We start from the raw sequence: 20,888 nt of genomic DNA, 5'->3' as shown, positions 1-20,888 counted from the left end.
GTGTGTGTGTGTGTGTGTGTGTGTGTGTGTGAGAGAGAGAGAGAGAGAGAGAGAGAGAGAGAGAGAGAGAGAGAGAGAGAGAGAGAGAGTAGGGGGAGACACAGGATGAGCTGGAGTGGGGAGAAGGAGGGTAGAAATGTATGAAATAAATATGTAAACAAAAATTTAAAAATAATTAAATTAGCCATTTTTTCATGTTTTAAACTCCACCCCTGGGCTAGGTTGCGCCAAGGCCTTGCACGTTCCTCTGTCTCTCCAGCTCTTTAGTTATAATCTTGCTTTCCCAGCCTCTTCTCACCCACTAGTTCCATTCAGGTACCTCTCACACTATCAGCTGTCGGGGCTGACCCCAACTCCCCATCTCTAGCCTAGACTTCCCACCTTCTAGTCCTGTTTCACACTCTATTGTTGGATTGACTTTTCCCATTTGGATATCTCAAATTTAGACAGAAAACAGGATGCATCACCTTTCCGTCCCTCCACTGACGCCTCCTGATCTGAGGGAATGGCACAACCATAGCCATAACATCCAATACCAAGCACAATACCTGCTCATCTTTCTCATTCTGTCTCAGAACAGTTTCCCCTCTTTCCTCCATTATTACAATGACATGTCCTAACTGCTTTGCCTTGTACCATAGCTCCTCGTTAATTTGTTGCTAAATTATCCTCTAAAGGAGAAAATTGGCCACGGCATGTATTAATATTCTCATGATGGCATTTTCCTGGAGATGACATTTTTGACGTCTTAAGAGCTCACGGAGGAAGCCTGTATCTTGCATTATTTGTCTGTAGTCTAGTACTCAATGCCCTAGCTCAAAGCTACCGCACTTGTGATTCCCTAGATTTTCAGTTTTGCCACATTCTTCCCAAAATGCTGTTCATGAAAGCTTAGACCTTTCCTATAAATTAATGTAAATTCTAAAAATTTAGACTTTTCATCTGTTACTCATCCATGAAACCTACAATGGATGCCTAAAGATGGTTAAGTTCTGTCTTTAAAGTACTCACGATGAAAGGAGAAACCACCACACGAAACCAACATTGTGAAACAGACAGACACTAATCAAGAAATGTCTATTGTTACCTTAGAAGGAGATAAGGGGACATTAGGATCCCCAAGGCCCAAGATGGTAGCCCAATGCTGTAGACGAGCCTGTAGAGGAAAGAACAGCAGGTGTTCTAAACACCTCCTACCTTTCTGAGACCGTCATGGATGTTTCCCCACCCCATCAAGTCATTGTTTTTCACTACACTCCTCCTGTGATGCAGTTTTGCCTAAAGCCTCCTTTTCTGCTGAGATTGATCTTTCTAAGGGAACTCCTCTTTTCTGTAGATTTAATCAGCCATGTGTTGTGGGGTTCCTAGTGTCTCCTGAATGGAGCACTGTCTTCTGAAATTCTTTGCTTTTGAAGCTCTAAAATCACAAGAGAAGAGTCAGACATGTTTAAGGACACAGAAGATATGGAAGGTGAATCATCTGTAGAAATGTGGGCTTCTGGATATAGCTGAGGGTTTAGGAACGGTGACAGGAGCCTGAGTAGGTTGGGCCCAAGTCATGAAGACCTTGGCAGGAGTGCTAAAAGATGATGATGGAGTGAATCATAATATTGGATCATACGTTCCTAGACTATAGGAAAATATGCTACTTCATCTTTGTGCCCTTTATAAAGCTGATGCATATTCATGAAAGCCAAACTGTAAATAAAAACGAGTTAAACTTTTAGGTGGATGTATTATGAAAATGGCGGTTGCCATAGTCAGATCTTGAATGTCTTCCTAAGGCTCATTTCCTAAAGCCGTGACCTCCAGTTTGGTGCTAGGGAGATGAGGAAACCTTAGGGAGATGCCAGAGGAGGGGATTAGGGGACCATGGTCTCTTCCTCATTCCTCTCTGTCCCACTTAGAGGTGGCTAGTTGGCTCCATCATGTACTTCCTAACATAGTAGAGAAGTGCCAAGGAACCATGGACAACCACCTTCAGTCTGTGAACCTAAGAAGACCTTTTCTCTTTGTAAGTTGATTGTCTGGGGTATTTGATACAGTAATGCAGCCTGACCAGCACATTTGTCACAGGAGGTTACAGGGAAAATACTAATTTCAATGACTATTTTACAAGATGAAAATGTTTCCCTTTGTGCTAATAAAGTAGAAAAGACAAGAGAATGGCATAAGAATTTCTTCCCTAGCAGATAACTCTAGAAAAAACAAGTCGTATTCAATTGTCTATAATAGCTCCTTGCTGCAAAACTGAAGAATATTACAGAAAACACTATATCTGTGGAGTTGCTCTGGTGTGTAATCACTCATACGACAGAAGCAACAGTCTTTGTCCACCTGCTAACTGGTCAGAGGGAGATTCAATGGAGTCATACAGTCAAAGCTGTTTATCAAAGTGATGTAAAAAGCTACCATGGCTGTGAAAACAATTGCTTGTATAAAATTGTTCATATTAATTTTGATTGTCAAAAATACATGTTACCCAGTCAAGAGTTATAGATATTTAATCATACCTGTCAAATGATTGAAGCTAAACTTGAGAAACAAGCTTTGCATATAGAAATGGGGTGGGTGAAAAGTAGGACTGAATCAGTCTCAATGAAACCAAAATAAGATTTCAAATTGTGTTCTAGAGATCAACAAGCTCTTGTGTATTAGGAGAAAAAGTTTTTTTTAACAACCATCCCATGAGGTATAAAAACCAGCAAAGCGTTCAAGGAAGCACAATCAAAGCTCACATTCAAAGAGAAAAATGAAGTCCTGTATGTGTGTATGCCCAGTCTATGAACACTGTAACACTTCACATGTATGTGCTGCTTCGTCTCTGTCAACCTGACACAAATGAAAGACACCTACACAAGAAAGAATCAAGCAGATGCCATAACAGGCTGTCAGTCTTCTCTCAGAGATCAGGCCTCAATTTCAGTTTCCTGAGACTGGAGCAAGCAGTTTCTGAGAGGGCCGTGAACAAAAGACACAGTCCTTGCAGTAGCTCCCTTTCTGCATGTTCTCTGACTACTCAAGGTTCAGGCAGTTGTTTACTGTCTGGGACCCCTCACCAACTTAGAGCTATGTGCTTGAGTCAAGGACAGACCCTGGGCCACTGAGTCAGCCCCTACAGTCAGAACGTGCTAGGCCAGCCAGCCTCCATGGCAGCTCAAGGACAAAGCCTGGGACTTGTCCAGGCCTGCCTAAAAATGATAACTGTAACCCCCAACCAGTAAATTCAAAGGTTACACACCCTCACCCAATCATATGATGCAAAGGCTTGTACCACCCTGCTTGTGTTTTTTTTCCTTTAAAAACCCCTCATTCTGAGAGCTCAGGGCCATCATCCTCCACCTGCTGTGTCAGAGTGTTGGACAAGGACCAAGCCCGGGTTTGCTTGTTATCAATAAACCCCTGTGTGTTTTGTATCAGATATTGGTAGTGGTTTTGCTCAGAGGGTCTTGTGACATAGGCAACACAAACAGGCAAATAGGGGCATCAGTTGAAGAATTTCCTTCATTCGAGTGGCCTTTAGGCCAGTCTTTGGGGGCATATTCTTGATTAATGACTGACATAAGGTGGTGCAGTCCACTGTGGGCAGTGCCACCTCTGTGCTGGTGGTCCTGAGTTGTGTAAGAAAACAACCCAAACAAGCTTTGGAAGTCAGTCAGTAAGCAGCATTCCTTCATGATCTTTGCTTCAGTTCCTGCCTCCAGGTTCCTGCCTGGACTTCCTTTCACGATGGACTGACTGTAAGCTGTCAGAGGAGATAAACCCTTTCCTTCCCAAGTCACTTTTGGTAGTGTTTATCATAGGAACAGAGACCAAACTAGGGCATTATACAAAGTCAGAGTAAATACTTAATTTTTATGTGAGCTCCTTTGATGGTTATTGCTATTTATTAGAAAAGGTATTTGAGATATTGAGTAGCTTGTTTCAAGCAGTATAGGTAGGAAGTGGTATATAAGCTGTAGTCATATCAGGAATAGTCTTGGTTTCAAAGGCTGTGCCGTCATTTGGATCTGCAATGTTCCTCAAAGGACAACAGGTGTTGGTAACATTGGGGGGTTGCAGACTCTGTGGAAGATGGGTCTACAAGAGTCTATACTGGGAACATGTCCTCAAAGGGAAATAGAGCTCTCTCTCTCTCCTATCTCTCTCTCTTTCTCTCTCCTCTCTTTTCATACCCTCCCCCATGTAAAGGCTTAACTCATCTGTATAAATGCACACAATAAACACTTGAATTCTTACATATGAAAACCACCTGCATCAAAAGTAGCATCGTAATAATGTGAGTGAAAATTATTTATCTTACTTGAAATGTTTTTGATGGTAATTGTATTTAAAGAGCTCTTTGTTGATTCAGTCTTCAAAGTGTCTTCCTTCAACTACAAGAAACTCTGCAATAGGAACCAAGTAATTCAGTTTCTAAAGTGGGTCAATGATCTGAATGGACATTTCTCAGAAGACGAAACACAAATAGTCAGTGAGTACATGAAGCAAAGTCCAGTGTCACAAAATATCACAAGAATGTAAATTAAAATGAAGAGAAGATGCCATTTCTCTAAGACAGAATAGTTGTTATTAAATAGGTCAAAAGATAATTTGTGATAAATATGCATGCAAAAGAAACTCTTAAAACTGCTGGTGGGAATGTAAACAAGTACATCTATTAGGTAGCACAAATATCTAAGGAACCTCACTGAACTAAAAACAGAATACCTCAAAGATTCAGATCAGCCAGTTTTAGAATAGGAAATGGTGTCAAAATGTCTGTGGGAGGCCTGCTCCCACCTTTTACAGGGTTGCTATGAGGAGGAAAAAGGCATAAGGAATTTGTAGATAGAAATATAGTGGGGAGAGAAACAGACGGAAACACAGGATAGCTTTGGGAGGACCTGGATCAAAATCCACTGGCCCCTTATGTCTCTTCAAAAGAGCTTTTTATAACAATGCCAAGGAATGAAGCAAAATACCTCCCCTTTGCTAGATCAAAGCATACCGCACAGCCCAAGTGCAGACCCTTCCAAACACCTGGTAACCATGCACGTGGTCAATGCATCCCCTTATGCAGCCCTGCTGGGTAAAGCAAGCTCAGATCTCACCAGGAAACCTCTGTGGGCTCCCACAGGTTCCTCTTCTTAATATTTTAAAGGGTCCCTCAGGCCCCTCAGATATGCTGTGCCTGTCTTAGGTCATCCTTCTTTACTAATCTTCCTTACTCGTCATGGAGATACACTTTCCATCAAGCATACTCTGGCTTAGGTTGGAAGCTATCAAGAAGGAAGTTGCCCATCTTTGACTACCAGCTTCTGACAGGAATGGGTACAGAGCTTAACACAGGTCCCTGCTAAGAGCTTACAAATAGTTGGAACAACCACAGCGATCCCTAGGCTGCCACACCTCCACTAAAGGAATAGAGGATGACCAAGATGGAATGTCCTTTCTTGAATGGGTCTTAAGATGGCTATAACAGCCTTAGCTGTGCCAAGCCCTTGTTTCAAATCACTAAACTCTTGATGCAAACTGCATCAAATAAAGTGCATCAAACTTAAAGATTCCCTTAGTATCACCAAACCATGGTTCAATTAATATCAACATAATTCTAATATGAACATTATTATACATATTTACAACTAGCACGATATCACTACACATATTTATTCTTTTTACAAACTTATATTCAAAAAGAGACTCTACAGGACTACCTTGTAAACTTCAGCAAACATCCAAAACAAATCTCTTAACAGAACTTGTTATGTTTTCTTCCAATAAAAAAGAGTACATGAATCGAGAATCATCACAGTTCAAATTGCAGGTGAACTCAAAACTGCTTCATTTCTGAAGTTCACAGTCAGTTTTGATAACATCCTTAAAGTTCCCCTGACAGTTGAAACCAGAGCCTAATTCATCAGTGGCTCTAGAGTTGTTATATCCAATTCCTTCCACCCTGGGATTTGGTGAGTGGTGTTGCTAGGGAGCTGTAACACTCGGGACAATGTCACCCCCCAAATTCACCTTTCCCGCTGGGCCCTTTCAGCCATTCTGGAACTGGCAGAAGTGGACCCAGCGGTAGATGGTTACCAGTCAGGGGTTGTCCCTTCACCCAAACTGACTGCCACAATTCAAACAAAGTGCTATTGAAACTTCACTCCTAGCTACAGCAGCACTGTATGGCAGTTTTCCCCAAGAACCTTGCCTCAGGACCAGGGTGGAATTACCGTACTGAGCTGCTGCAAAGCTCTTAGAAAAAACTTCCTGCGCAGCTATTAGGAACCATCTTTCTTAAAGGAACCTGCATTGAAACCAAAGCAGTGTGGCTCCAGGTTCCCTGTCATTACAGCTTTTCTGGAGAAACGTCAGCAGCTACAGTATTATTAGAGCTCACATTTCTTTGTTTCACACACCTCACCAAACTCAGGCAGCCATCAAGCTTCATTTGGTAACTGAGGGTTCAATTTTCCCCCTTCTTAGTATTTTTGAAGATGCTTTTTAAGATCACCATGAGCTCTTTTAATGATGCCAGTGTCTCTCTCTTGCATTTCAAGCACAACCCAAGTTTCTTATTTGCCCATACGTTTTTTTCCACACCTAAAGCAATTTCCTGGTGTTCGAGTCATTTTCCCTTGCTTTCTCAAAATGGCTTGTTGACAAATGGCACTAGCAGTTTAATTGCCTCTTGACAGGCAGGGTTTTCCAGGATGTAAGCTAAGCTTTCTAACAGCACCTGAAAAAGCTGCATTTTGATGCTGAAAAAGCAGAATTTTGGGGCAGTGCAGTACCGGCAGTATCTCCCTTGGGGATTTTACTGCTCTATCTGAGCTTTTCTCCTGGCCTGCTTATACTGCCACACTGTCACAAATTATATTTCACAAGTTGCGTTTCTTTACGCCGTCATGCTGTTATGAACTACATTTCCCAAGCTGCCTTTCTGGGTTCAGGAGAAAACCCAGTTGTAACCAATTGTGCCTGTTCCTCTCCCAGTTCTGTTCACAGGGTCTGTCAAGATCAAACTTTTGTTCTTTTGCCACAGGGTTTTTCCGTATTCTCTAAGCTCACATTAGGGCACAGATGTACCTCCCTAATCAGACTCTTCACCTGGCACTATCCCTGGAGTAGGTCATACCCATCTGCATGCCCTCAAACCAGAGCAGCAAAAAAACCCTTTGGGGCTTCGCTCCCCCTCCTCACCGTGTCAGTGAAAAGAGTACCTGAAATAAGAGCTTTTTCAGACAGATTTTTTCCCCCTTGGATAGATCCTCTTTTTCCTGGCTTGTCCCCTCCTCCAGGATATCCCCTCCCCTGATGCTGCAGCCACTGTCATGGCTCAGGCCCTACACTAAGTGTCACACTCTTCTCCCACAGCTGGGCCCAGCCAAATGTCCCGCAGCAGCTGAGCCTCCTCAGTACCTCTGCATATGCTCTGCCCCTAACTGCTTTTCTAAGACTGGCTTGAAGGGGAGACAGGACTAGCAGTGCTAACCGTGAGGGTCTGCAATGCTCTAGGGGATTGTGTTCCCTCCAGGTGAGTCTCATTTTTCCCTTACAGAAAGAAGAGAGATCGGAGAGGGAAAGATCTGAAAAGCTTCCAGTTTTTGAGAGAGAGAGAGAGATTACTAAGTTTTTCTCAAGACTTCTGTTCCCTAATTTCAGCTTCATGGCCAAGAAGGAACAAACCCTAATTGAATGGTGTTATCAGCAAGCATTTTAATCCAGTGGCACTGGAACGGAGGGTTTTGTCTCACCCGAATCCGCTTCAGGGAAAACTTTTGCCCCCTGCCACTCAGGACTCAGATTTAAGCTGTCCACAGGAATCTTTTTCTGCCCATTGTCCTCTAGTATTTTTGCATGACTTCGATTCTTCTCCAGAAGTCTGCGTTCAGAGTCCCAAGAACACAGCTCCTCTGTCTTGTTGCTTTTCTACTTCACCATAAGTTTTTTTCCTACACTATGTTCCTATATTATACTTTATATTTTTTTCCTAATTTTAATAGATAGAAATTAAGAGATGGAAAAAGAAAGAAACCTAGACAGAGAGAGACACTCACTACAGCCTAACCATTTCTATACTGCTTTATATGTACAGTTATAGCTCCCGAAGAATAAAATACCACCACCTTTAACTTCCACTACAAAACTGGACATATCCAACCATTTCCGCAGGTTCTTTCCTACTCTCCCTTAACTTCCTCTGCACCCAAGTCCCTAGTTCTGGCACCATCTATGGGAGACCCACTCCCAGCTCCCACCTTTTACAGGGTTCCTATGAGGAGGAAAAAGGCATAAGGAATTTGTAGATAGAAATATAGTGGGGAGAGAAACAGACGGAAACACAGGATAGCTTTGGGAGGACCTGGATCAAAATCCACTGGCCCCTGGTGTCTCTTCAAAAGGGCTTTTTATAACAATGCCAGGGGTGAGGCAAAAGACCTCCCCCTTGCTAGATCAAAGCATACCACACAGCCCAAGTGCAGACCTTTCCAAACACCCGGTAACCAGGCACATGATCAATCCATCCCCTTATGCAGCCCTGCTGGGTAAAGCAAGCTCAGAACTCACTAGGAAACCTCTGTGGACTCCCACAAATATCAAAGCAGTATATTTGTTAATCTGACTCCTAATAACCTATTGTTACACTCATAGATGAATGTACATCTCAACCCTTATCAGAGAAGTTCATCTTTGCAGAGATACAAGGTATAGAGAGTGACTGGAATTCTTGACCCTGAATGAGACCTCTATATCACACTACTCCTCCCCAAGGTTAAGGGACCACTGTGGCAGAAGGCACAGAAAGACTGTGTGAGCAAGAGGTGGTAGGTGACAACAATGGCAGGTCATTTGTACCTATGACCTAAAGGCAGGTCATTTGTACCTGTGAGCTCACAGTGTTTGTGAAAGCATGCACAAACTCAAGTCAGATAAATCCCACCATACAGAGGGGAGATGGGCATGAAGTTCCATCCCTAGCTGAGGAGATGTTGGCAATTTACAGCTGCTAGGAGAGGGATGGTCAGTTGTCTTTAAGGTTGTGGTCCCTGATTAATCAGTCACGTTACAGTGGAAGGCCATACACCTAAGAGTATATGGGCAACACATATTAGGAAAAAGAGAGGACACAAAGTTGAGTTGGTGAGGAAGCGGGTGGACCTGGAAGGCACTGGGGGAGGGAATGGATAGGATCAAAATACAAAATTCTCAAAGAGCTAATAAAAATGAGAAATACTATCTGTACCTGTATTCTTACGGCAGCGTGGTTTACAATAGCCAACGCCAGAGTCAATTCATTACCTTATTTATTAGAGAATAGATAGATAAATAAAATGCAGCACACATAAAACAGGATATGAATCAGCCATGAAATGGAGTCATCTTATTGACAGAACATGCTGGAACCATGGATTTCTGCTAAGTGCAATGAGCCAGACACAGAGAGGTCTGCAACGCCCTGTTCTCTCTTATGCGCAGAGGCTAAACACCACTCTGAAGGTCGAACAGCACCGAAGACCAGAGGAGGCAAGGAAACAGTAGAGGGCAACTGACATATGTAAGAGCAGTAATTAAAGAAGAGATCATGAATTTGCAATTGGGTAGGGGGCACAGAAGGAGTTGGAAGGGGGAGAGAGACAGGGTGGACATGATGTAAGTACAGTAAGCATGTATGAAATTCTAAAAAAAAACAAATTTAAAATTAAGAAAAGATAGAAGAGGAGCTGGTGGAGATTAATAATGGAAAAAAATATATATTTCTTTTCTAATCCTGTACTGAAAGGCTTAACTCTTAAAATGACTGTAATACCAAAAGCAAGATATGAGATATTTATCTCTTTAGTTTTAACCATATATATGTTTTATTTAAAGTTGTTATATAATAATATGAGTGTTATTGTAGTTTATAATGATACACATACACACACATATATATAAACATTGCATACACACATAATTTATATACACAGAAGAGCCTGAAGAGAAATCTTTGAAGGCTCTAAACACAAAGAAATAATAAAGAGATATAGACAGTAATTACCCTGATCTGGTCAGTACATAGTCTAGACATGTGTTAAAATATTATACCACATCCCATAAGCATGTACAAATGTGATGCCAACAAAGATAAAAAAAATCTGAAGCAGTAACAACAAGATGCCAGGCTTAACTTAACCTCTTCAAATACAAATTCAGATCCTCCCATGACAGAACCAACTTAAAATCCTGGCATAGAGAAGAGGCCTCCAAGCTTTCCTGGTCATTTTTACGTCCCTGGAAGTGTGGAAGTGTCAGAGTACAGCTAGAGTCATATAACCCTGGGATTTTGTGAGATAGTGGGACCAGCTACATGTGTCAGTACCGGGTGGACCCAATCTGACTCTGCAGGTCACTCTCAGGACCTGAACCACAGACGACTGCAGTACTAAGGGCAGACTGACAGTCACCTGGACCGCAGTCTCCTTACAGTAAGTGACTGTCTTTTGCTGTCCTAACCACTATTAGAGGTCATTGCCATTAATGCACAGAGGGAAAATTAGAAAATTAAGTTCCTATTCTCAAGGGAGCTTGCTTTCCATAAAATTGATAGAAATTGTGTTTCTTTGGCATTTTGGTGAATATTGGCAACATTTTAATTGACCAAGATCTAGCCGTAAAGTTCCCAAATTTGGGCAATTTTGTCCCTATATATAATACATGAGTGTTCACAGAGAATTAGAGCATTGTTTAGATATTAAGTAAGAATTTTATGTGTGCCTTTTTTTAAATTTTGGATCATAAATTGCATGCATTATTCCTGTGGCACCAATCAGAATCTTCCCCCCCAAAAAAGACCAATTCACTAATCATTTTGTAGCAAATTATATTTTAAAGGAGGCAAAAAGGAAGAGACAAAATGAAAGCAGCGAAAGGGAAAATACAACACTTGAGTCTGAAACAGGTCCCTCAAAGCACAAACATGACCTCCATTGTCACGGCAGAACTAAAGCTGTATGTAAATTATGTAACTGGGGAAGGACCGATGCACAAATCCTGCAGCTAATTTCAGATGGACAGGAGCGTGATGAACGGTACAAGGACAGAGAATTTCTAATTTGCTCCAACCACATCACGCTATTAGTTCAAGTTGAAATAATCCTATCAATGCTTTCAAATATTCTGATTTGCCAATGAAAATTTATCTACTTGTTGTAGCTTGTAAAAATAGATTTGGGTTGGCAAATTTTAAGTGGTGTTTGAAGTAGAATTTCATTGGAATTAGAAGGAACTGGAGTTAGAAGGGCTATTTCATTTGAGGCAGCCATCTCAGTTTGCAGAAAGGTGATAACGTGGCAGCTTGGAAGTGCCTATGATAGCAATTAGAGGACATGCATTGTTTCTGAACTTCAGCCCTATAAATAAAATAACAACTAGTAAACACCACATAAAAAGCGTCTCTTACTAAAACTAATGGCAACTGAAGATGCATCTTTAAGGATTAGGTGGATACATTATCAGCAACGTAAGGAGCATTTACCTTCACAAACGCGACGATCTTCAAGGAGATCGTTGCCAAGTACAGGGAGTTCATCACAAAGTCCATCAGGTTCCACCAGTCGTGGATGTAATCCTGAAGTCCACCGTCCCACATCTGTTTAATTTCTCCCCATATAAAACCTGCAATTACAAAGATGTTCACTGTAAGTGTGACTTTCAACCAAATTACTAACAAAAGAGAGATGCCCTGGAGTTACCACAGATACTGAAGCCACGAGAGATGGTGTGATTATGTTAGACCCAGTAACTCTTTTACAGATAATAGTGGGTCTCAAACAACTTTGAAGACTGAGGACACTACGCTAACTCTTGAAGATTTTTTTTTTTAGCTCACCATTTAATTTGTTCATTTGATACATTACATTTTAAAAGTGTGATGTTTGGGGCTGTAGAGATAGACCAGCTGTTAAGAGCACTTACTGCTTTTGCAAGAGGATCCACCTGGGGGCTCACAACAACCATTTTTTTTCTCCATGTTTTTTCTTTCTGTTTAAGATTATAATATAATCACATAATTTCTCCCTTCCCTTTTCTCTACCCAGACCTTCCCATATACCCCTCTTTGCTCTTTCAAATTCACACCTCATAATTCATTAAATATTGTTACATGAATATATGTGTATACATATATTCCTAAATATAACCTGCTCAACCTACACAATGTTACTTGTACGTGTGTTTTCAGGGTTAACTATTTGGTATTGGACAACCAATAGGTGTGCTCTTCCCTGGGGAAGACTATTTCTCCCTTTCCCAGCATTCCTTAGGTGACTGTAACGGTTCGGGCAGGGAGTCATGGGCCTTTCTCTGTCCACTTTAGTATAACAATTGGTGCCATCCTTGTTTAGCTCATTTGTCCTTTTACCCACAGATAATTTTAGCCCTCAGCCCTTATCAAGGAAACTTCTCTTTGAAACAGGTGGAGCCATTACAGAAAGCTACAACTAATCAAAACTCAGAGCTGTGGAGCCCAATTCCAACAAATACATCTACAAAACACCCGACACATCATGGAACATCACAGAAGATGTGTAGAAAGATTGTCAGATCCAGAGGATTAAGGGGTTTGCTGTGAGGCTGTGTCTCCAGGCAATCAGAAGCTACACCAGTAAAATCTTGCTCCAGTTCTCAGGGAATCCACTGCCTCCTTCTGGCCTCTGAGGGAACTGCAGGCACGTGATGCACTTACAGCATGCACACAAAATGCCCATCCACAAAGTAAAAGAAGTAATAATAATAATAAAGTCTTTTGAAAAGTGTAGGTTTTTAATTTCTCTGTAACTACATTTTCTTTTCATGGGAATGTCATAGAATGTTCTTGTAAGCATGGTTTGAACTATATTTTTCTCCAAAGTCAAATGACTTTAAAAGTTGATGGAAAATAGTTTATCTGGAAAAACAAAACAAATGCTTTACTTTAGTAAAATGATCAAGGTATCTTACTTTCATTCTTCAGGCAACTGGTGCTTTCAGAGGTCTACTTTCAATCTCAGAGAAGGGATGTCAATTTACTAAGTACCATAGGCATACCATACTAAGCAAAACTTTCAATCTCAGAGAAGGGATGTCAATTTACTAAGTACCATAGGCATACCATACTAAGCAATAACTTCAGTACCAATATGAATTATCTTCCCTTCTCTAGCAGAAAATATTGCATTATGCAATTCTCCAGAGTATTTATAAAGTATTTATATAGGTCATTATTTTATCTCCATAATCTTATTAAAATAATTAATTACTATTTTTAGGACCTAATGAGAGCTTTCAAATGATCTTGCACTATGAAATTTTAAAGAGATAAATTCATTTATTATAACTACACTCATCAAAATAAATGAGACTCCTGAATAATAATGATAGACAGAAATGCCACATGTAAAATACCAAGTTTGATAGCTGCTGATATAATCTTTTCAACGGGAAGTTGAAAAGATTATAATTGGTTTTTTACTAAATGCAAGAAAAAGTCAGATTAACTATAAATACCATAACTTGTCACATCTTCGCAAGAAATGTAAGAAATGAAGAGGAGTCGGGTTCATAGAAGAGCACGCCCCTCTTCTAGTCCCCTACGAGGAACAAGAACAGGGGGTCAGGAGAAGCGTGCTTGCCTTGCAAGCATGATGACATGATTTCCATCTCTGTAATCCACGTAAATACTGCGAAGTGGTAGATTGTGTCTGTAATGCCAGGGACCCTATGGCAAGATGAGAGTCAGAGATCGATTCCTCAGAAGATCACAGGTCAGCTTTTCTGGAGTATGAAGCCCCATGGCAACAAACAATAAGACAGACCCTGCCTCAGAAATAAGGTGGAAAGTAGGAACTGACTAACACCCCTGTGTGTTCTTCTCCACTTCTCCCACTCATACTCAAGAGGAAGATTATACTTGGAGCCAGGACATGCGATGGTTACTTGTGTGGGAAAGACACAGACCTGGTCCAGTCATCTCTCATATAAGGAGCAAAATGCTTAACCTGAGGAAGAGGCAAGACATAGTCTTGGGCATCAGGTTTATAAGAACACCCAGTGTAGTGGATGCTATCACTGGGTGGGGAACAGGAAACCACCCTATCTATGACCTGCCAAGTCTGAATGCCATAGCAAGAAGGGCATCATCACAGACCTCTCCATCCCGAGGGCTCATGCAGAGAACCCATTGTGACTCTGAATTAGAACAACAGGGTCCTTCTGCCCCCAGTGTCAGTATGACATCCTAACTAGATTACCCTCTGTGACCTTCTTCATGCATAGATCTCTTGAGCTGTCATGTAGGGTTAGGACTATTGCTGACACCTTTGAAGAAAGGAGAAACACAGAACTAAAAAAGATGCAATTCACACACTGGATTTCAGAGCTGTTGAGAAACTTAGAATGTATCTCATATAATGAGGGAAAAAACTTGGCACACATGACGACACTTTCCTCTTGCACACTGAAGGTATTTCTTCTTGATACTCTGGACAGGTTCTTGGGATCCTGTCCATCACCACAGCTTACATGGAAAACTATAGCACAAAGAGGCAGTGTGACTTCTGCTGGACTACTAATTAATGAGGACACTAGGGTCTGAATCTCCAAATGCAGTGTCCAGGACAATTTCTTACCAGGCAGATCTTTCAATAGCCATTATTTATTTTTTATATAAAATTTTGCCAATCCCTGGAGATCAGAAGATATGCATGTGAAAGCATTGATGGGCAGGTATGTGTCCCGTTAGCCTTCAGTAGAACACACAGAGATGGGAACTAGACTATGCCAGTCCGATGAGGGTGGTGCCAGGCTGCACTGTAAGGATCAGCTTTATAGCAATAGCCAACTCATCACCTGTCACAACTGGAAAAAGGGTTGGGATTATATGACTTTCAATTACAAGATTCTACCACAATTGTAGAAGATTTCCAAGCAATGTTTGACTATTAAAATATCTGGCATGAGATTAAGATCTGTCGTCTACAAGTAGACAAGGACTTGAGCAACCTGCCCTGATTGTATAGTTCAGATATTTGACTGGTAAAGGATGGACAGATAGCTTCCTGCCAACTGTGAAGAACTCTCTGGCAGTTGTGTTGCTCTGGACTTAGGGAGGCAGACCTTCCAACCTAGGGTCTAGAATGCCTTTCACTGTGCATCCTCAGAAACAATTTTGGCAAGGTATGGAAACCCAGTCTATGTATCTCTCTAGAGAGCAACACTAGTTCATCCTCTCTTCATGTACTTCTGATTCAGGCATCTCAAATTTATATGTATTATCAAATGTTACAGATCTTAGAGTACCTGCAAAGCAATCAGAACACTGATGCACTGGAGGGCAGAGAAAGCCCTTGACAAGGTCTGAGAGAAGCAGACCTAAATACTACACGGTAATATTTTAGCTTGGGAGTTCTTTAGGGTCCAAGGAAGTGAAACTTCAATTGGAAGTTAGTACTGGATGATACCCAAGGTTTCCTAAGACTAACAGTTCTGAAACCTGAAAGGCTTCTGTGGAGTCCATGGAGATGGATTTCACATGACTTTCCTGACCACCCAGCCTCTTACCTCCCTTCTGACAAGAGAGAGGGGAAAAAAGATCCAGATAAAACTGGTAACTCTAACAGCAGCAGTCTTTAGGAACTTGCACCAGCACTATAACTTAACTTCAGTTACAGATAACATTACCATTTAACACTTGTTAGTTAATGAGCTGAAATACTTTTAAAAGACGTATTCATTTTTTTTTTATTTGTATGAGTGTTTTAACTGTCTGTATGTATATAGGAGCAGTATGGGAGCGCAGTCCCCACAGAGGCCCGAAGAAGGCATCAGGTCCCCTGGAACTGGAGTTACAGATGGTTGTGTACCACCATGTGGGTTTTGGGAACTGAACCTGTGTCCTCGGGAGTATCTCTCCAGCCCTAGAATCTTTTCCTTAGTCTAGCACTGGGTCAGAGCATCACCTCACCATGTCCTCATACCTGCTTGATGGTTGTTGGTTTTTAGGCTGCTGTAATCATGCTAGTGAAATGCCAAGTTTTATTTATCTCTTCTGGCAAGAGTCACCACATTTCTGAATAAACAAGCCATTAGAAAAATGAGAGGGTGCTAGTACAAACTGAGATGCATCCAGCAAGCTGACTATTCAGGGAAACTGAAGACAAAGCGGGAGAGAACAGAGCTTCGGGGGACTTCTGTCACAGCGTGTTTGTCCTGGCCCCAGAATGGAACATTTCAACATCTCGCTCTCTGTTTATAAACAGATGACATGATTTCTCAGAGCTGTGCTAGAAGCCTTATTACAGGCCTGGAAGTCAAGAGTACGGACCCAGGATAGAAAGAGAATCAGAGAATGAGCCCAAGACAGAACTTCCTTTCCTTTCAAAATGCTCTGGAGGCTTGCCCTGGATGTTGTTTGTTTGTTTGTTTGTTTTTGTTTTTTGTTGTTTTTTTTTTAAAGCTATCCTGTGGCGTTTTTCACTGGGGACACTTGAGAGCTTTAACCTGAACATGGCTGTGAGGATTCCAGGGAGCAGGTAGTCTCGGATTTCCCATTCTGCAGTCCAGATTATAAACTCTGGGGTGTAACTGGGTTCCTGGGAGGGGAGGGGAGGGGGTCTTTGGCCTTGTCCTCTCTTGCTGTGGGTATACACACAGGCAGAAAACAACAGGCCTGAACAAAGAGTGAGACACCTTTTCACCAAAGTAACCCCGAGGGCCTGGTGCTCAAGGCCCAAAGTTGCCGGGCTCTGTCCTCTGCTGCCCCTTTATTGAAGACAGAGTCCCCTGGTGAGACATCAAATCAACAAAGATACAAAGAACACAAAGAATTCCTTACTAGTGGAATTTTCCTTTGCTTTTCAAATCAGGGACTAGAATGTGTCTCTGGGCTCAGATGTCTGTCTCTGTCAAAAATAATCGTCTTACTGGAAGTTATTTTATGTAATGGGGATTGACGTGATACTGGACCTCCAAGAGACAATAAACTAAGGGCAGCTCCTAGGGTCTCAGCATATATTTAAAACCTCAACCAAGTGGAAGACAAAAGCCCACAGAACGCGCTTCCTGAAGGCAGCCTGCAGATGTATACACTACAGATAACCTCCTTTGGGTAGGTTACTGAAAGATTTTAGGACGCTTTCTGCTGTCCCACACTTGTCCCCTCCATTGCCATAGTCCACAAAGAGAAAACACTGGAAAGGGGGTGGGAAGAAAGCCACACTGTGCTGACAGTGCAGTTTTTGTGCAACCAGGGAATAAAGACCAGAGAGACACAAGGGTGATTATCCTTTCATACTTCCTTAGTTCAAGTGAGGGGATCCAAGAAAATCCCCCGAGCCTGAGGATCATACAGCAAAGAGAAATTAGTATTCCACACTCGCTGCTGGGGCATCTTCTTGACAGTTAACTGGTGTCTCTCTCCCTTGGTCCAGTTCATCATGGAAAGGGAAAACCATGCAGGCTGTCAGTGGTGCAGCTGGTGGCAGCCTGAACTCTTACTGTTCCATGTGTCTGGACTGGCAGTCCTCTTGTTAAGTCCTGAATGATGCAGGGAAAAGCTGAGTGTGACTCTTCTTGCCAAACTCAAGAGAGACTTGAGGGGCCACAGAAGACCATACAGACTGACAGCAGGGTGCAGGGATTGAGGGTCTGCAAGACATCATACAGAGCTGAACCCAATCCTGAGAACCTTGCAGTGTGCAGGCACAGCAGGGCCATCTAGAGAGCACAGTCTTTCCATAGAAGGTCAGCACTTTCGTGCCCGGCACAGGTCCTCAGTGATTCCCACATAGCAGGACACTCAGGAAGAGGTATGGCTGGGGCACCAGTGGGTTAATGAAGACTTAGCTTCTGCTGTCATCTGTCTTCCCTAAGACAATGGGAATGGAGAGAGTAGAGATCTGTGTGCCCTGGGGTTGGAGTTGAAGCGTGAGTCATGTGTAGATGAACACATCCAGGTCCTTCAAGACGTAACCAGTCTGTCATTGAGAAGAGAAAGTCTGTAAAGTGGTTATAAGTTTAAAGTTTTCAAAATAGCCCAGTCCTTTGCTGATTGGATTTAAGGGCCACTCCACAACAGGTCAAAGAGCAGAGAAGGGTGGTGGAGCTGTCTGCCACAAATGGGACATCTCTACCTCCACCCCTCCTAAGGCTCGGGGACCACAGTGGAAGAGGGGGAGGAAAGATCATAATAAGCAGCGAAAACAGTGTTGTCTGGACCTGACAGGACCTCTGTGTTCAGGAACTCACAGCAGCTGTGGCTGACCGCACAAGACCTGCACATGATCAAGCCCATCAACATTCTAGCATGGAGGAGAAAAGAGAAAGAGGCCCTGTCCCCTAAATAGGGATCTATGGATATTTGGTGGCTTGATCCCCTAACTAAGGATCTATGCATACCTGATGGCTTCTGGGGGGAGGGAGAGTCAATCACCCCCCAGTGGATGGACTCATGCCCAGGAGTACATGGCCAACACAAATAGGACTTGATGAGTTATTTTAAAAAAGAAGACAAAAGTTGTGGTTAGAAGTGGGGATGGATCTGGGGGAAGATGGGGGTGAGTTGCGAGAGGAATGGGGATGAATTCGATGAAAACACACTGTATGGATTTCTCAAAGAATTAGTTCAAAATGTTACAATCCAATAAGCTGCTCTTACATTATAATAACTCAAGGTTTCAGGAAATCAATATCTAAGAGCGATCTCATTCAAAAATAGAGAAAAGCTCTCTAATTTAGAGGGGGGCTGAATAGAATGGCTGGAAAAAGTAAAACTAATTTGCATCTAGAGTCTAAGGAATAGAGTTTCTTATAACTGTCATATGAGAACTGAATCTATATGAAAATTTTCTTCCGTAATTGTTTCTCAGTCTTGAGTGTGTTTAAAGTACCTCTGCAATGTCTGAATCAACTAAGCAAGATGATAACTCAAAATCTCAATTTTCTCAAAATAATCCCCAGGGGTTCTGACTGTAGTCAGCAGACCAGCAAGAATGGCTGACGTGATGTAAATGGCAATAATTATCCTGCATTTGAAGACATTTGAAAACCCTAAGTCACTGTGGTTCTGACATCACTATTTTAGGGAAACAGAGTAGGAAGACAAAATGAAGGAAGGCCGTGTCTTCAGGTTAGTTTAAAGGAATGCCGTGTCAGATAGAAGTTAGAATGTTCATACCTAAGTATAACTATTTAATAATCAGTTAGGAAGTTTGAGTAATGTAGTAGCATTTTTTATAGGATCTTCTTTAATTTAAACACTTCCATGAAAATTATAACAGAATATTGAGATTGATGGGAAGACATGCTTCTTTGCTGCAGGCACCCTTTCAATGACTAGTAGAAGTCACACAATGCACAGTTTTTAAATGAGCTAATTCAGTTTTTTACTATGAAGGTTACCATGTTCCACTGAAGACACATTCTCAGGACTTTTAAAAACAATTGACTGAAACACCTTTTACAAATGCATCGCTCTCAATAGAAGTTTAAATATTAATAATGTTCTCAGAATCAAGGGAACTCAACTTTATGTCCCAGAAAGTGATTCTTTGAAACTAGAAAGGAAATGTACACTTCCCTCCCTCCCTCGCTCGCTCGCTCCCGTCCCACTCTTCCTCCTCTCCTTGTTCTCACTTTCTTTTCTCCCTTCAACCACTTTTTCTCCTTCCTTTCTTCTCTTACACCCCTTCTCCATTCCCCCCTTCCTTCATGTCTCCAAGACATTGCTTATTCCAGCACTAGAGAGCCACATAGACTGTTCCAGACCAGTGGGAAAGGTGGCGGGGAGGGGGTGCAGCAGCAGTGTGGTGAGGTGGAACAAAGGATTTATTGTGTACAAATGTGTTACTCGACATTGTCACAACCAAAGTGCATCCTGAAATGCATTACACCTCTAATGAATCGCATACACTGCTCAGTCACCCTGAACCCCTGTCAAGGTGGAGGAGACGCAGGAAACAGTGTGCATGTGAGGAGGCTTGGTGTTCTAGAAGCTCTTGCTCCCTGTAATCCTGTGTCTCTCATTCCTGGCTCAGTGTCTCACAGAGGACCAAGGCTCTTGCTTGGAAGCTCTGGGATTTGTTGTACTAACATGCACCTGCTGGACCCTTGATTTTGGACAAGGACTCTAGCTTCTCAAGGCCTGTCTCCTTTCTGTGAAATGAGATATTCCCATCATTCACTACAGCAAGATGGAGCAGCGTTACCGTGACAGCCCTAGGAGAACAGGCATTTGCATTGTTCAGCCTCTTTAGCTTCTAATACTGTTAGGCAACAATAGCTATTGCTGTTATTTCAAACCAAGGAAAACTAATTCAAGCACCCATCCAACTCTTTGACCTTTTCATGTTTGGGTGTACAGCTTGCTTTTCCCATATGTTCCCCTCTTCCCATCTACACTAGACACCAACATTCTCAGGAGGCCTGTAGATTTGTCTTTGAGTGTTAAATTGGACCTACACTGCCACAGCCTGACAGAGTTCATTTTTTCCCCAGTAAAGAATTCAGTTACTGCGAGTGAGTTAATGCACAAACAACAATTTGAATATTCCTAAATACTGTATGTCTTGATAGTTTACTGTGCATAACTATATAAAAATAGCTTTTAAAACAACCCATAAATATAGATACACAGGAAGATGTGTCATACTGTAATGGTTGTCTTTTTTTTAAATATTACAATAGTCCTTTAAAATATCAAATGGCTGTTCTGCCACTGGGTTTGGATCTGTCCATGACTACAGCTAGTCTGTTGAACTTACTTAAGCATTGTGCCAAGGGGGAAGAGAGGAAGAAAGCTAAAGGTTAGTTTCTTATAATTGTAACATCACTTGGAGCTGATAGAGGTCCTAGGTGCTTTAGAAGTAAGGCTGAAATCATGAGTCATTGAAGACATA

At 41.9% G+C, this 20,888-nt stretch overlaps 1 protein-coding gene across 4 annotated transcripts in view; it reads right to left on the bottom strand.

The window, feature by feature from the left end:
- The window catches only part of Trpc4 (transient receptor potential cation channel subfamily C member 4), a 178,327-nt gene that overhangs the window by 33,019 nt on the left and 124,420 nt on the right, over positions 1–20,888 (bottom strand). For all 4 annotated transcript variants that reach the window (XM_052731055.1, XM_052731056.1, XM_052731054.1 and 1 more), the window contains one exon: positions 11,495–11,634. In XM_052731055.1, the coding sequence (XP_052587015.1) occupies positions 11,495–11,634 (140 nt within the window). The remainder of the gene's footprint in view (positions 1–11,494; positions 11,635–20,888) is intronic.

This window comes from Peromyscus californicus, unplaced genomic scaffold (genome assembly GCF_007827085.1).
Source record: "Peromyscus californicus insignis strain IS unplaced genomic scaffold, ASM782708v3 Scaffold_9__1_contigs__length_137607984, whole genome shotgun sequence".
In the NCBI taxonomy this organism is placed as follows: Eukaryota; Metazoa; Chordata; class Mammalia; order Rodentia; family Cricetidae; genus Peromyscus; species Peromyscus californicus.
Note: the sequence above shows the minus strand (reverse complement) of the source record. Positions and strands in the feature narration are given on the sequence as shown.